This window comes from Lissotriton vulgaris, chromosome 3_1 (genome assembly GCF_964263255.1).
Source record: "Lissotriton vulgaris chromosome 3_1, aLisVul1.2, whole genome shotgun sequence".
In the NCBI taxonomy this organism is placed as follows: domain Eukaryota; kingdom Metazoa; phylum Chordata; class Amphibia; order Caudata; family Salamandridae; genus Lissotriton; species Lissotriton vulgaris.
This window is the reverse complement of record NC_141689.1, coordinates 1,030,987,274-1,031,004,048: the sequence shown is the minus strand read 5'-3', so window position 1 is coordinate 1,031,004,048 and position 16,775 is coordinate 1,030,987,274. Positions and strand designations below refer to the sequence as shown.

At 43.9% G+C, this 16,775-nt stretch overlaps 1 protein-coding gene across 1 annotated transcript in view; it reads right to left on the bottom strand.

Annotated features, from left to right (window-relative positions):
- Positions 1-951: 951 nt before the first annotated feature.
- The window catches only part of MAD2L1 (mitotic arrest deficient 2 like 1), a 74,115-nt gene continuing 58,291 nt past the window's right edge, over positions 952-16,775 (bottom strand). The window contains exon 5 of the mRNA XM_086963098.1: positions 952-1,872. Within this exon, the coding sequence (XP_086819224.1) occupies positions 1,700-1,872 (173 nt within the window). The 3' untranslated portion in view covers positions 952-1,699. The remainder of the gene's footprint in view (positions 1,873-16,775) is intronic.

Genomic DNA, 16,775 nt, shown 5'->3' with positions numbered 1-16,775 from the left:
TAGATGAGCAGAAGGAATATGTAAAAATCAGCCTTAATAGGAGTATGCAGGTGCGAAGGATGAAATCTGCATACATCACAAGGCTTGAACCAAGAACCTCAGGGCAGCCATTGGATATTGCCTAAAAAAATCACATTGGGCCAGAACTTGAAGTCCAAGTTCTGGTGCCCATAATCAGGGCCTAAAAAAAGAAATCCAATTTAAGTGTGAACGGGAATCCCTCTGTGGGTCCTTTTGTCACTCCATGAGCTTACCACATTGTAGACCATACTGACGAACACATTTATCATTTAAAATGGTGTTGCCAGAGTTTTAAAGGTCTTTGTGTGAGTTTCCCACAATCCCCCCCCCCCCATGACTTCATATCAATCTGGAAGGTACAGAAACAAAGCTGGAGTTACTGGCATCTTGCAAATTCCAAGGACAAGCATGAAAAATCTTGATCAGCTTCTCACCCCTACATCCGATGTTCTTTTGAGGACAGGCATGGAGAGATCATGGGGAAGATGGGCTGGTTATCTATTAGATTAAAGCAGAAAACGTCAATCAATGTTTCCAGCTTCGAAATGTCTCCCTCAACCATCCAAACCATGTGTCTCCTGGCATCCTGTTTTCAGTCATCTCAAAAAGCTTATGCCTCTGTCAAAATGTGTCACTGGCGGGAGTGTAACGCAGGACCCTGCTGCGCAGTTGGGTGGATGGAGGGGAAACCTTTCAGGGTATCCTCCAGGTGACCCCATTCTGTCCAGGGCTAACGAATATGTGAAATATGCAAAACTCGGGGGCCTCTTCACTTTATGCAATGGGGGCCCCATTGGTTTATGTTACGCCAGTGGTCAAGGACATGGTTCCCCACCCTAGGCCAAAGTCCATGTGGCCACTCAGATTTTTTCCCATCTTTAACACAATCTAGCTCTCTAGTTATGTCATGCTGTTGTGCAGGTAAAGTACAAAAGAAAGTTAAGCAAACAAAACGGAGAAAAAACGAGTATAAATAACCTGCTTGTACATTCGGAGAGGGCTGCAACATTTAAAATTTTATTCTATAAAATACAAACAGGACAATCCACATATATAAAAACGAACAATACATTATATACAGTATACATTGGAAACATTTAAAGACCGCTTAGAGAAGACACTGGCACAGACATTCTCTAAGCTTGTGGATAAATGCAGCACTTCTGAACATTTTAGGGTGTTCAGTACTGCATGCAACAATTTCCTGACTTCTGAAGTGGGTCTGTTAAGAGCCATCAAAACTTGTAATAACAGTCCTACAGGTTTTTTTTCTGCGACACACTAAAGTCACCAAATAAAAATGTTTACTGCAGAACATTTGTGCTATTTCACTTCCAGAGCAAACAAACATACTAATAGTTAAATGGGCTCCAAAATAATTGAAATGCTTTGCTTCATTATTCAAGAAATTAGGCCATCGGGGCAAGTGTAGGAATAAAAAAAAAAAACAATCGAACATTAAATCATGAATTGGTTGCCATTGAAAGGCAAATAAAGGTGAAAAAAATAATTACTCACAGCAACAAAATACAATTGTCCTGCAAACCTAGACTCTAGTGAACAGTTTTTCCACTTATCCTGAAATGCAATTTAAAATGGATGGTCTGCTGAAAATAGAATAATCCGTTGTTGCATTTTACAAAAAGTGAGTTACAACTATAAAACCGCAGTTTTCGGCTTAAAGAGAATCCGATCGTTTGTAAGCCACCATACTGTTAACTTTGTGGATTGTGGTGGTGAAAGATCGAAGACGAACTTCTTCCGAATTGGAGACAAGCTGGGGCCCAGATTCCTCCCATTTCTCTGGGACATCTAAATCCTTGTCTGTGTAGATTAACAAGTCAAACGCACCTAGAACAGACAAGTAACATAGAGTAAGGAATCCATACATTTACTAGTGTTTGTGTAGTGCAGGCATATTGAAGCTCTACCATTTTAGTGCAACTTCGAACACAAATATCAAGGAAGAAACAGCAATATATTCACAATTAACGCAGCCATCTGGAGATGTAGTCAAGAAATACTAGGGGCAGTGGTATAATACACAGTGGCATTAATATGACTTTATCAAGCTGTCAGTTTGAGGTGCTACCCATACATTTACCACGTTTGAGAGCAGAGCCTGAAAACATCCTGTAATGATAGTTTTGGTAGTGTTTCATGAAGAGGACTCTGAATATTCAATGTTCCGTTACACAACGTGCACATTTCGTGACAAAAAAAATGAAACAAGCGTTTGCTTGGCCAATGTCTTTTAGGCATGTTATTCAACAGCATGGCTAAAAGTTGGTGGCATAATGTACATAAGTAGAGTACAGCAGAGCGCAAAGGAGAGTGGCGTGGCATGGAGTGGTGGAGAGGAGCAGAGAAGTGATGCAAGATGGCATAGAGTGGAGCAGGGGAGAGTAGTAAAATTGTAGGTGTAAGTAACTGAAGTCTTAATGGAGACAGCATATAGTGTGAAAGTATCAAATATGGATCTGTATGTGGAAAAGCTTATCTGCAGTCTGGTAGATTTAGATAATCTTTACTGTACACACAGGATAAACAACACTAAACCCTCTGACAGCGGATACAGATCTACATCGAACTGTTCTGTATTCTAGCAATTACAGTTGAACACAACACCATCACTCCTAGAAGAAAATTTCCACATCCCAACAATATATACTGGTTTTCCTTTACAAATGCATAGTCGCATTAGACCAAATTAAGCATGCAGTAATACACAAACCAGAAGTTAAGCCACGATCTCACAGACCTTCACCCATGTAGGACAGACCCTCTTTCATTTAGGGTAGGGTCTATTAAACTCTACCAGAACGATCCTCAATTTATTCTTCCCCAGGCATGAGGAACTAATCTAATGTTCATTTCTCATCCCCATCCAATATCAGTGTTGCAAAGAACCCATCCTATTGTCCTGGCACCTGAACTGATTATCCCTCTCATGTGACTTTCCAATTTCACATGCACGCAATCTGCCTCCTTGAACTTCTGAAAAGACTTTATCAACTTACCATTATATTTTCTACAATAGCTTGCTTCTCTCTCACCACTTTGTCACCAAATCCATCACCTCCTTTACATCTCATCCACATGACACTCCTTTGTTGCAGCCCCCCCCCCTTTCCTCTCAGAGGCATCAAACGAGACTTCCTACGTAGTCTGGTAAGACTGGTAAGTCTCGTTTGGATCTAGTTTCTTAACATACGTCTCAATTAGTCCTCCCACTTCAACCCATTCTTGGTAGCCAGTTGTAAACAATCACCTAGCATTATTCAACCTCTCTACTAGTCCATTTTCTCTGGGGTATTATAATGCTGCCTGTGATGTATATCATGCAACCTGAGAAAATCTGACATTTTTGGAGAAATAAACTGTGGGTCAATATCGGACAGCTTTGCACAGAAAGACTTCCCTTGCAATTGCATCTTAGCAGAATTTGACCACCATATCTTTCTTTACCTCATCAACGATGCAGACTTCAGACCACTTTTTCATAGTCCCGATTGATTTTTCAAACCTTCCTCATAGCGGTCGCTGACCAAAAGTACCACTAATGTCCATTCCAAGTTGCCTCCATGCTCCCTCAGGACATCCAATTGGTACAATAGGCGATTCCTTCACCACACACAAATTTTCACTGTTCATGCAAGCATCGCAATCCCTCGCATACCTTTCGTTGTCCCTGGCCACCTAAAATACATTTGTGCCTTCCGTTTCATAGCAGTCATTCTTGAATGACCATCATGTAGCAACCCTATCAATTTGTTTCGAACATAATCTGGAACAGTCTTTCTTCACCTCTAAGATAGATATCTGCAACGGACAATTCCGTCCACACCAACTTATACTTTCCCAACAGTACATCACTAGTCCATTCTTTCTTCCACACACTAAACAAATGATTGCTTACTTTCTTCAACTCTTCATCATTGTCCAAAGCATGTTTCCATTCTTCCTCAGTAATAGCTCCCCCAAGCAATATCTCATGGCAGCAGCAACCCAATCGTAGTTATCCTGTTCCTTCATGCATTTGTTTCCAGTTGATGCTACCGGTGGTTGAGAAAGACCATCCACTTTTATATTCCTTGAACCTACACCTAGCTCACTGTAAAGGAGTATTCATGATGTCTGAATAACCATTTGGCAATTCTAGCAGTCATTTTCTCTCCCCCACCCTCCTTTTATAGTGAAAACATGCACCAGGGGTTTGTAATCCGTTCTTATTTCAAAGTTGGTCCCCCACAGATATGTCTTAAAATGTTGACTCAGCCCCCCCCCCCGCCCCAACAGGCTAGTGCTTACTTTTCAATTACCTAATAACTTTTAGTCTCCCCCCTGCCCTCCCCAAGTCCTTGAAGAAAGCACAATTCCTTACCCTGATGTACCTGAACAAGTACCTCACCAAGCCCATACGCACTCGCATCAGTGCCAAGTATAGTTTTGGACTCTGGATTGTGAACTTCCATCACTGGAGCTTGGATTATACCCTCTTTCACCACACAAAATTATCTTTAGCATTCATCAAATCACTCTTACTGTTCGCTTTCTGAAAGAGCAATTCTCACGGGCCTAGTCGGATCGGCAAATGATTCACATTTTGTGTAATATTCGGTTAGGCTGAGGAATGATGGAGTTCTTTGTTCCTCGGACTGGGTGCACATTTAATGGCCTCTAAAAGTTTAAATTTAATGTCCTCTGCAACTAGGATATTACCCAGGTACCCCACTTCTGACTTGGAAAACGTACACTTATTAATTGCAATTGTTATTCCGGACTCCTGCAATCTCTAATACAAGGTCATAGTCCTGCCTATTTTTCCATACACCAGAATGTCACCCTTAAATAAAGTTACATGGTTTATGCCTTTCAAAACTTTCTGCACGAGTGGTTGGAAAACTGCACAAGTGGAGCAAAGCCAAACAGCATTCTCAAGTACCTAAATGCACCTTGTTGTGTCACGAATTATGTCAGGTATTGGGATGCAACACAATCTGGCGGCACGCTTTGAACAAAAAATAGAAAAGCACTTTCGCTCTCTTCCAATGTGCCTAACATGAAGTTTATGTTCAGCACAGGATGGCGATCCACCTAAATATAGCAAATTAGGTTGAGGAAGTCAACACATTCGAACTTCACCAATGGCTTTTTTCTCTAAAACAATTGGGCTAAGTCATACCGAGGGCTCTATAGGCTCAATCACCTCCTCAGAGCATAGCTTGAGTTCCACTCCCAAAGCTTCCTTCATAGCCAAGTGGACCACTCTTACTTTGTGAGCTCTGCATCTTAGTCAAAGAGTGCAGTTCCGAATGTGAGAACCCCTTTAACCTACCAAGGCTGTCCTGGAACCCTCTGGGAAATACTCCAATGATCTTCTTCAGCAATATTGATGGCAATCACTTGTCATCGATTGTTGGGGTTGTATTATTCCAAAATATTTTTGCTCCCCCACCACAGGAGAGGTTTGCCTCATTTCAACACAGCCTTGATGGAAATGCCTTCAAATTCCAACACAAATTCAACACATGAGGCAATTTCTTCCCACAACAGCCTACTGGGGTCACATCAACACCCTTCAAGTTTGGTAGTTGCAGGTATACATTTTATTTTAATCAATTATAAAAAGGTATGGTGCACAGGAATCAGCCAACATATTGACCTCCTCAACAGCATTGTACTTCACCACTTAGGCCGATTATAGGTTTCTTTAACATTCAGCATATGAGGTTTAATATCATTTTATAATTAAATACTTTGAGTTCGGTACACTAACAACCAACACTAACCTCATCCTCTGATGAATTTTCTTCACTCATTTGTAAAGAAGTATTTTTTTCTGCCCCGTCCTTCACTTTTTTGAATGAGCTTTACATACCCTTGAAAAGTGGCCAGTGCGTTAGCAGTGATAATACCTTGCTTCCACAGCTGGACAGTTCTCAAATGTTACCAAATGTTTGAAACTTCCACACATGAAACACTGAGTGTTATTTCTCCCAGTTTGACTTGTGTGAATCAAATGTTCTACCCGCTAGATTCACCTCCGATTAGTCGGGCCACTATCTACTCAAGACTATTTTCTGATTTCAATGCTGAAAGATAAGAGCTTCCTCCAGTTTTTTTAGCAACAGCTTTCTCAAAAGTAGGTTCACCACTGCTCAACAATTTTTATTGAATAAAGGTTAATGGTATTATTAGTTAATTGATCTTCTAATTCATGCAGATTTTTTAATTTGCATGAGGGTGCCAACACACGCAGGCAACCTAAATATTGTTCAAAGCTTTTTCCCAGTAATTGGCCCCTTGAAAAGAACTGATCGTTCTATAACATTAAACTTTTTGCCATAATGAACATTTAAAGCACAGACAGCGGTCTCATACGCCGCATTGTCCTCAGTCATCCTGTACAGGTGAAGGCTAAATTTTCCTACCCTCAAAACCAAGATTGTGCTTAAGTAAAGCTAATTTCAATTTAGAGGCAAAATTGTCTTGTCGAATGGCTTCTAAATATGCCTCAAAAGCATCCTTCAAGTCTTCCCACAACATAACGGGTTGCCCATGATGCTGTAGGAATATAGGAGGCCTTATAACTGAGTTCATGTTAAAATAAAACCCAAATAAGAAACTAACAAAATTAATGATCATTACGCTGGAAACACTTCTAAAACGCTGGCACATTTTTGCACCAAAAATTAACCTAGTTATTTCCTTCATAAAATGCATGTTCTTTGCCTCCAAAATGTGCCATGTCCGATTATATACACCACACACCCTTATCAGATGATAATGCCTTTAGGTTTAGAGGGTTCAACTTCAATTTGTCGCCAGTGAAACTCCTCAATAGTCTGGTAGATTTAGATTAGGCTTTAATGTAGAAACAATGTAAACAACTGAACATCCTCAGTGCGACAGCTGAGACTGCCACTGCAGCGTTCTACATTGTGCTGTTCTGTATTCTAGCAATTAAAGTAAAACAGTATGCCTGTGTTAAAAACAGGAAAGAACATTGTACCTCCAGAAAGACAGAAAAGCTTATAAATTAAAAAAGGGTTGCAAAAATACAGGGTAGCACGAAAGAGTAGGAAGAACATGTACTTGGTCCACACTCCGGAAGTATAGAGCAGCTAAGCAATCTAAATATTGCCCATTGAACTGTAAACAATACATCTTGCAGTAGAGCAAATGCACGGTGTAGATGAGCTAAAAAAGGTTCCTAATTGAAAGTACTTGGGATTTTAGATTTGAGGGGAGTGTGTTTGCCAAATTACAGCAGGGTAACATATGCAGGGGGTTTAGAATATGGGAGAAGTGGCTATGGTGGATACATTTGTGACTCTAAAAACAGTACATATGGAATCTAGATCAAATCCATTCAAACAAGACCCTGTGTCAGATTAACCCAGGTTTGGTGTGGTCCTGCTGGTTTAGGTTCAAACAGCCACTTCACCAGCATTAAGGAGGTTACAATAGTTGAGTTGGTTAATAAATGAACTAGTTCGCTTTCTATGGCAGTTTCACTAGAAAGTGTGAGGAAGAAATATAACATACAGAATTTGAGTGGCAACCCTCCAGCAACTTAGTCAAAAATCCCTTTTTAGAACATGTGCCACCCCTGCGAGTAAGTATCCCAGCATGTGTGTCAAACGATGGCGCATTTTTAAAGATACTGTGCAGTCCTCTAAACCAAACACCCCTACCATGGTTATTGCTGTTTAGAGCAGAGTAGCTGCACACATTGTAGTATATCAATAAATTAAAGGCTCCTACACTCATAGAAATTCTGAACCAATCTCGTAAGCAGAAATACGTAGAAAAAGTTAAATTACTTTTTCACATCACCCCTTGCTTAAGCTATCAACCACCAAAGTAGGAAATCGAGGAAAAACTCCGACCAAGCACCATAGACTCCGTTCTCCAGAATAAAAAAAAGTTTCCTTCGATTTCAATGGAAATTGTAGAGCCAGTGGGCTATATTTACAGGACGTTTCATTACAGATACAACCAATTAAGATTTAGACACTAGTGTAAACTTACTTTTCAGAGATGGACTTTTTTGGTAGGGAAAATGAGAGATGAAGATAGTTAGCATTGTGACAAGAATGAACCCTTCATGGTAATGGTGTGCACCCCTGCTCCGAGTGACCAACTGTTAGACCTGGGGTTTCTAGTTCTCAGACTATTTGCCCTCCAAAAAACGGGAACCACCACTATAGTCAGGTTAAGCCAGAGGAACACAAAGATAACTTGTGCACACCTTCTGGTAGCTTGGCACAGAGCAGTCAGGCTTACCTAAAGAGGCAGTGTCTAAAGCATTTGTGCAACACACAGCAACTATGAAAACACCACAAAAATACTCCACACAGTGTTAGAAACAGATGTTTTAGTTACACAAGATCAAAATGACAACATTCCAATAAGTAGAACCGGAGGTATTAATTTTTAAAGATTAAATTGAAATACAGTGCTTGGAGTCAAAGCGCCAACCAGGGACATCTGGTCGCGCTAGAACAGAGTAAATCCAAAGTTCCACCTGGTCGCGGTGGAGGGCAGACCGGCTACCCAATCATGCAGGTCCAGCTGAAAAAGTCAATTAGACGGAGGAAGCGTTGAAGACTTGGTGAGAAAAGCCGAAGGAGTTGCATTGTCGATCCAGTGGATGGAGGCGAAGCAGCAGTTCCTATCCACGCAGTTGAAGGTTTTGTCGCGCAATCCCTTTTCGGTGATGGCGATGCGTCAAGCAGTCATCGTCTAGCCATTCAATCAAAACGATGTTGAGCAGCAACTGCACGTGTCTAAGGGCAACGTGTTGGATTCTGATCAGCGCAAAGTCATAGATGCATAGGTGTTAATGGATCAGCATAGCAGAAATCACCTTTCATGGGCCCAGAACAGGATTGGCACCGATTGGCAGGGAAGGACACACAGATGGTGGAGTTCAGTTGCGGTTTCAAGGTTGAAGGCAGCCTTTGATGGCCATTAGACTTCAGAACAGGGGGGCACGCCGGAAAGCCCTTGAAGTCCCTCTGAGTTAAAGCAAGATGGGTCCAATCCTTTTCCTCAGCAGGGCAGAGATCTGCAGACAGCACAGAAAATAAGTTCTTCCAGAGCACCAGTCAAGCGGAGTGAAAATCCTTGCAGCACAGCAGTCTTTACTCCTGGCAGAGTTCCTCACCGGTCCAGTAGTGAACTGTCATGCTAAAAAGTCAGAGGCCCAGTACTTATACCAGTTGTGCCTAGTCCACATAGGTCCTTTCTTCCCAGCCCTGGCTCCAGATTATTGAGGGCTAATCAACCCTGTGTGTGAGAAATGGGACTGCCTCCTCAGGTGTTAGTACCCATCCCCCATTTCTGCCCAGATCATTACTCAGACACCTACCATTCCTGTGTTTGTGGCTGTCTAGAGGGAATGCACAAAGTGTAGCAGTCACCCACCCCAGATGTGTATTGGAGAATGGTTGCAAGGAACCCAGAGCAGTAAGAGCAAAGAAATGTCCAGGGCTCTGAGGGGTGGGGGGCACACGCCCTCTCCCGTAAAAAACTGAAGGATCTGAGGTCCCCAGGATTTAACTGACTTAATGAGGCTCAGGTAGTGAGGGCACTTGGCCACCCTCCCCTTCAAAAAACAAAAGGCCATGAGGAGAGATTTGCCGCAGGGTCTTTAAGTGCATGGCAGGGGGCTTGGCTTTATGTATGGTAATAAGATATTACTTTATGTTAAAAAATGTTTAAAAAAACGAAACTACACTGAAAAAAAACCAAAGGCTAAAGTAACGTTGTAGATGGGTGGATAGGTCAGTGACCACACAAATTCACAGGGTTTAGTTAGCATGGCTAACTATCCCTTGCACCCCTCCCCCACCCCATGCACAGCTTAGGACCTCACATTATATCACTCATGACATGTTCTATAACATCCATGATGTCATCCAAGCTACATTTTGGCACATACGAATGAGGTCATCATTAATCATATCACAAAACTCCCTTAAATGTAGAAAGCATGGGCTAGGTGCAACATTGACCCTAACCATACATTTCATTGGTAACTTAGTCACATTAACTATAGGTATAAGGAAACCCTTATTGTATACTGTTCAGAGAAAGTCAAGTTCCTAAAAACAATAAAAGTATGTCCCAAACTAAAGCCCTACTATGGGCAGCTTTTATTTGTATATCACTTCTGACGGTAAATGTAAATGTCATGGTACTTATAGAGCACACTGTCACCAGACGTCACCTTGCGGTGTCGCCTATACGGCTTCCTGGCGCTGATACTCATACCGCTGTGGAACCCCTCCTGGCTTTCCCTTTGAAGTGTCCACTCCTGGGCACCCCCAGGGTGAAGCCAGGCATCCTTAGCGCTGTTGGGGGCGGTGTGGAGTCTAAGCAAGCTATTGCCCTGGGTTGCAGCGTGCGGCCCGTGATTAGAATAGGCACAGAGGCGAGAATTAACAGGTCCGAGGAAATTGAGCCCGAGACCCCGCCGAGGCGGGAATCGAGCCCTTGTCCCTGGCCAGAACTCTGCATCAGGGTCTGCCGCTCTAACCATTGAGCCACACTCCTCCACACACGGTCACCAAATATGCATCGAGAAAGGAAGTGGATACGAGCAGAGAAGTGGATACTGTATACAGTATTTACTCTGGAGAGCGTTTACTCTGTACCACCACATAGTTTGCAGACAGTGAAATGCACTACAGAGTAATAAACAGTATTTACTAGGAACAGTGTATACTATGCAACACTCTGCATAAAAAGACACTATTCGCTTAAAATAAGGAACGTTTGAAGATGCTAAAGATACTACCTGCAGCCTTCATACTGCGGTGAAAACTTTACAGATAAACCATCTTCTGAAGCAAAATAAGCACTTGTAAATAGCTTAATACCTGGTGCACACAGTCTTCCATGTTACGTAGAAAAGATTATGCTGAGGGGATTCTAATAATTCAAGGCTGCTTACAGTACTTAGTATGTAAAATCCTTGCCCCTTTTGAAAGCTTTCTACGGAGCCTAATCATGGAACATGCTGAAAAACATTGTCAACTGTCACCTGCACACAGGGTTACTCTTCAAAGCAAAAATGTATATTGTGATCAATACCTGTACACATCTATGATGTATTAGGAGCACATGAAAGTGAAAAATATCTTTGTCTAGTTAGTTAAAACAATCACAATATTCCAATACATAACATACATTTTATCTACACACTAAAATACCAGTTTCAGACTTAAAAAGAGAAAATAGTATAGGGACAGGTTTTGAAAACATACCCATTAACTGGACATAGTTTATTCATTATCTAATTTAGGGCAGCCTGTCCGTTATGGACTACTATGGAAACTGTAAATCAAACTAACTAACTGGCCTGGACCGCGCCCTGCGCCAGACCCCCTGCCCCCCGCGCTGCCCAGCCCCCCCGCGTTACCTACGATGCCGCCACCCTCCTAGCCCTTAACCCCGGTCGCGCCCCCAATTGCGTCCAAGCCGCCCCTGGACAAACCCATGGACCTTTCTCATGCTTCTCCTGCAAATTCAGCGGCACCGACAACATCTCCGCTACGACTACACCACAGATTCCCGACCCCAGCAACCTACAATGCATCCTTCTCAACACCCGCTCGGTCCACAGACACGCCATTGACCTATGGAACCTACTAGACACCGTCTCTCCAGACGTCGCCTTCCTTACGGAAACATGGATGAATGCTTCCTCCGCACCAGACATCACCATTGCCATCCCTGAAGACTATAAGATCACTCGCAAAGACCGTACCAGCCACACAGGAGGAGGAATCGCTATCGTCCATAAGAAATCTATCCGCATCTCAACCAGCTCCGACACCAACCTCGCCAACTCCGAACACCTTCACTTCCAGATCCACATCGACCCCAAGACCACACTCAGAGGCACCCTCCTCTACAGACCACCAGGACCCCGCGCCAAATTCAGTGAAGACATCACGGACTTCATCTCTCCACACGCGCTCCCCTCCAAAGACTACATCCTTCTGGGAGACATCAACTTTCACCTTGAAAAGATAAACGACCACAACACCGCCACCCTCGTGGACAACCTCTGACTTAAACAACTAGTCACTTCCCCCACCCACATCACAGGTCACACACTCGACCCCATCTTCTCTTCCAGCAATCATGTCTCCTTCAGCCACACTACGGATCTCCTATGGACCGACCACAGCTGCGTTCACTTCACCTACAACAAGCCGAAACCCATCACCCACTCCCAACCTACCCTGCAAAGAAACGAACAAAATCACCACGGACCAAATCTCCGCATCGCTCCTTCGAATCTCCCCAGCCCTCTCTTCCAACGCCAACGAAGCCGCCTCCAACCTCACCCTATGGTTATCCAACACCGCCGACACCTTAGCACCACTGAAAAAACGTCAAAGCAAACCTGGCAGCAAGAAGGCCTCATGGTTCAACGATGATCTTAAGAAATCCAAGAAACTATGCCGCTCCCTTGAAAAAGCCTGGAAAAAAGACCCAACCACCAGCTCCAAGGACGCCTTCAAAAGCGCCACCCACACTCACCACCAACTGATCCGAAAAGCCAAGAAAACAGCATTCAAAGATCGACTTGACAACAACGCCCACAACAGCAAGGAACTTTTCAACATAGTCAAGGAATTTTCCAACCCCTCGGCCAACTCCAACGACATCACCCCCTCTCAAACCCTCTGCGACTCCCTAGCCTCTTTTTTCCACAACAAGATTGCAGACATCCACAACAGCTTTGACAACCAACCCGGAAAACAACCCACCCTACCATCTGCTGACCATCCTCCCCCCGTAAACACCCTCAACGCCTGGAACCCAATCTCCACTGAGGAAACCATCCGCCTGATGAATTCCATCCATTCTGGATCCCCCACAGACCCATGCCCTCACCACATCTTCAACAAAGCAGACTCCGTCATAGCACCGCACCTCCGAGACGTCATCAACTGCTCCTTCAACTCCGCTACCTTCTCAGAAGACTGGAAACACGCTGAACTCACCGCCCTTCTGAAAAAACCAACAGCAGACCCCACCGAACTCAAAAACTACCGCCCCATCTCACTTCTTCCATTCCCGGCCAAAGTCATCGAGAAAGCCGTCAACAACCAGCTCGCCGCCTTCCTCGAAGCCAACAAATCCCTCGACACCTCACAATCTGGCTTCCGAGCAAAACACAGCACTGAGACCGCCCTCATCGCAGCAACAGACGACATTCGAACTCTACTGGACAATGGAGACACAGTCGCCCTCATCCTCCTCGACCTCTCGGCAGCATTCGACACAGTCTGCCACAGCACCCTTCTACAACGCCTCAATAACATCGGAATCCAAGGAAAAGCACTTGAATGGATCACCTCGTTCCTCACTGGAAGAACCCAGAGAGTCCGCCTTCCTCCATTCAAATCCGAGGCCTCTGAAGTCATCTGCGGCGTACCTCAAGGATCCTCACTCAGTCCCACCCTCTTCAACGTATACATGAGCCCCCTCGCGGCCATCGCCCGCCAACACAACCTCAACATCATCTCTTACGCGGACGACACTCAACTGATCCTTTCTCTCACCAAGGACCCCAACACCGCCAAAACTAACCTACACGAAGGAATGAAAGAAGTCGCCGAATGGATGAAACAAAGCCGTCTGAAACTGAACTCAGACAAAACAGAAGTCCTCATCTTAGGTACATCCCCCTCTGCTTGGGACGACTCCTGGTGGCCGGAAGCCCTCGGAAAAGCACCCACCCCGACAGACCACGCACGGAACCTTGGCGTCATCCTGGATTCTTCACTCTCAATGAACAGACAAGTCAGCGCCGTATCCTCTTCCTGCTTTAACATTCTTCGCATGCTCAGAAAAACATTTCGCTGGATCCCCTCCGAAACAAGGAAAACAGTCACCCACGCTCTGGTCACGAGCCGACTGGACTACGGAAACACCCTCTACGCAGGTACCACCGCTAAACTCCAGAAGAAACTCCAACAAATCCAAAACGCCTCAGCCAGGCTCATATTAGACATCCCACGCAACGAACACATCTCTGGTCACCTTAAAGACCTCCACTGGCTACCCGTCAATAAGAGGATCACTTTACGATTGCTTACACACGCACACAAATCACTCTACGACATCGGACCAGATTGCCTCAACTCTCGACTGTCCTTCTACACCCCCTCCCGCCAACTACGCTCTTCCAGCCAAGCCTTCGCCACTGTACCTCGCATCAACAAGACCACCATGGGAGGCAGATCCTTTTCATACCTGGCTGCTAAAACATGGAAGTCACTCCCCGCTTACCTTCGCCTCACCCAGAACCACCTGGCGTTCAGAAAGCAGCTTAAAACGTGGATATTTGACAAATAATCCTCCTCCCCTTCCTAAGCGCCTTGAAACCCTCTGGGTATGTAGTGCGCTATACAAATTTTATGACTTGACTTGACTTGGATGAGGTCAGCGATCATTTGAAATGTCAACAGTAATGTCATAAAACATACGAGTGATTTAATGTGAGGTAATACGCAGCGCACAGCTTGTGCTTAAGTTAGTTAGCTCTGCTAACTATAACCTATGAACGTCTTAGTTCAAAACGTTAATGTAGTCAGACATTCACCCAACTATGATGTTATTTTAGCCTTTGTTTTCAGTGAATATACATACACACGCCACTTCATGCCACACAAACAGTTTAGAATCAGACAACACCTTCAGAATTCAACCTCAATTTACCAAAACAAATCAGGAGTATGCTTTTGTAGTTTTGGTGTGTGCAACAGCAGTCTTGTGCAGATGTGACTGCACTACCCCTACCAGCTGGTCTACACACTCGGAAAGCAATGCTTTTCTGCCAGTTATTTACAATATTTAGCAGTCCATCGTATTCTGGTCAGCCAGGTGCCACTACAGGAATCTGTTTGACCACATGGTCACTGGCTTAAATCCAGTCCGCTTTATCCTTTTGAGGCGGACAACACAAGTACCAATGACCTGCATATCATTGCTAGATAAACATTTGCACCAAGAAACAGTGAATGTATATTTTATAGGAACATAGGTTATGCCATCCTAGGCCATGAGGAAAAAGTTTGAAATGTCTGCCTCTCTATCCCAATAAACCCCATTCTTTACGGGCGCCGTTCATAAGCAGCACAATGAATCATTGTGTGGCGGGGCAGCCATACCCTTGGTCGGCTGATGACATGCTTTGCCTGCCTGCGGAAATACGAGTAGTATGTGAGCACCTTGTGGAGCACCCCTCGCTTCAAGGAACATTAATTATCGTTTCTGCCACGGTCCTCATGTTTAGATACTTGCATGTGTGCCAACAAAGAACAACCTGAAAAATGTAGGGCCAAAATGTTTTACTGTGATTAATTCGCAGAACTGTGAGGTGGAGGCATTAGAAATCTCAAAGACCATGACAGTGGTCTCGTTTTCCAAGTTAGCTAATCATTGGCTGTATTTTTGGTTTGATCAGATGTTACCACAATCTCTTACAATATCCCTTACTTTGGTGATGTTCTCTGGCCAGAAGCTCAATAAAAAGATCTAAAGAGTTTCACAATTCTTTTGCATTTTACATGTAGTGCTAGTAGTTTTCAATCTTCAGGCTAGTCCGACATACATTCTTGCTGCTGATGCTTATCCTCTATTAGTTTTTCAGCTCCTCTGGAAAAAAGAATGAACCACAAGAAGTATAGCTATCACAAACCACCCAGACAGCTCTCCCACCACGTCTTCAACAAGGCCGACTCCATCATCGCACCCCAACTCCGGATCAACATCTCCTTCACCACCGCCATCTTCCCGGAGAGCTGGAAGCATGCAGAGCTCAGCGCCCTCCTGAAGAAACAGACAGCAGACCCCACCGACCTCAAGAACTTCAGCCCCATCTCGCTCCTCCCTTTTCCTGCCAAAGTCTTGTTGTTCTTTTTGCACTGTAGAAGCTACTGTAGAGGCTACTACAGATTTTCAGCCGAACATGCAGGGCTCCTGGTACGGTCTCCAGTCACTGCCAAGCAGTAAGTGATGACAAAAAGTGTAGATACTGGTCAGAATACCTCACATTTTTATGTCAGGCCACTCTGTAGCCTTTTATGCTGCAGATTTCTATACTTCTAGAGTGGCTAAAGGAGGCGGCAGGGGAATAGGAAAGACCATACAACAGGATATATCAATGTGATGGTTTCCTGGTAACTCATTCAAAGGTGATACCTGGCAAACCAAGACTCACTACGGCTTCCATTGCAGTTTATTATTTATGATACTATATCTACTGAAATTGAAGCATTAGTGTTTGAGCTGTATGCAGACCATATCCAGCTCCTACTACTGTCAACGGGAACACAGTGTAATATGCAAAGACCGGAAAATGGAAAAAAAAACTGGCAATTAGCTGGCTCTTACCACTACCAAATATGAACTTATGCAGATTTGTTAGAGCCTAATTAGGAAACATACAACCCAAGAATCAGTTTAGTTGAGATTCAGAAGTGCACCAAAGCAAAGTCTAAGGCAGGAGTCTTCAAACTGGGGGGGAGGGGGGACGGGCAGGCCTCAGGTGCTCCCAAAGGCTCTGCCCAAAAACATTATGCTCTGCAAAGGGACATAACTAAAATATTTTGTCATTTATATCCTAACAGAGTATGTGTCAAAATGGGGCGGCAATAAAAAGTTAGACCATTGGTCTAAGGCTTGGTTTTAGTTACAACTCACCATGAAAAGTCAAATGA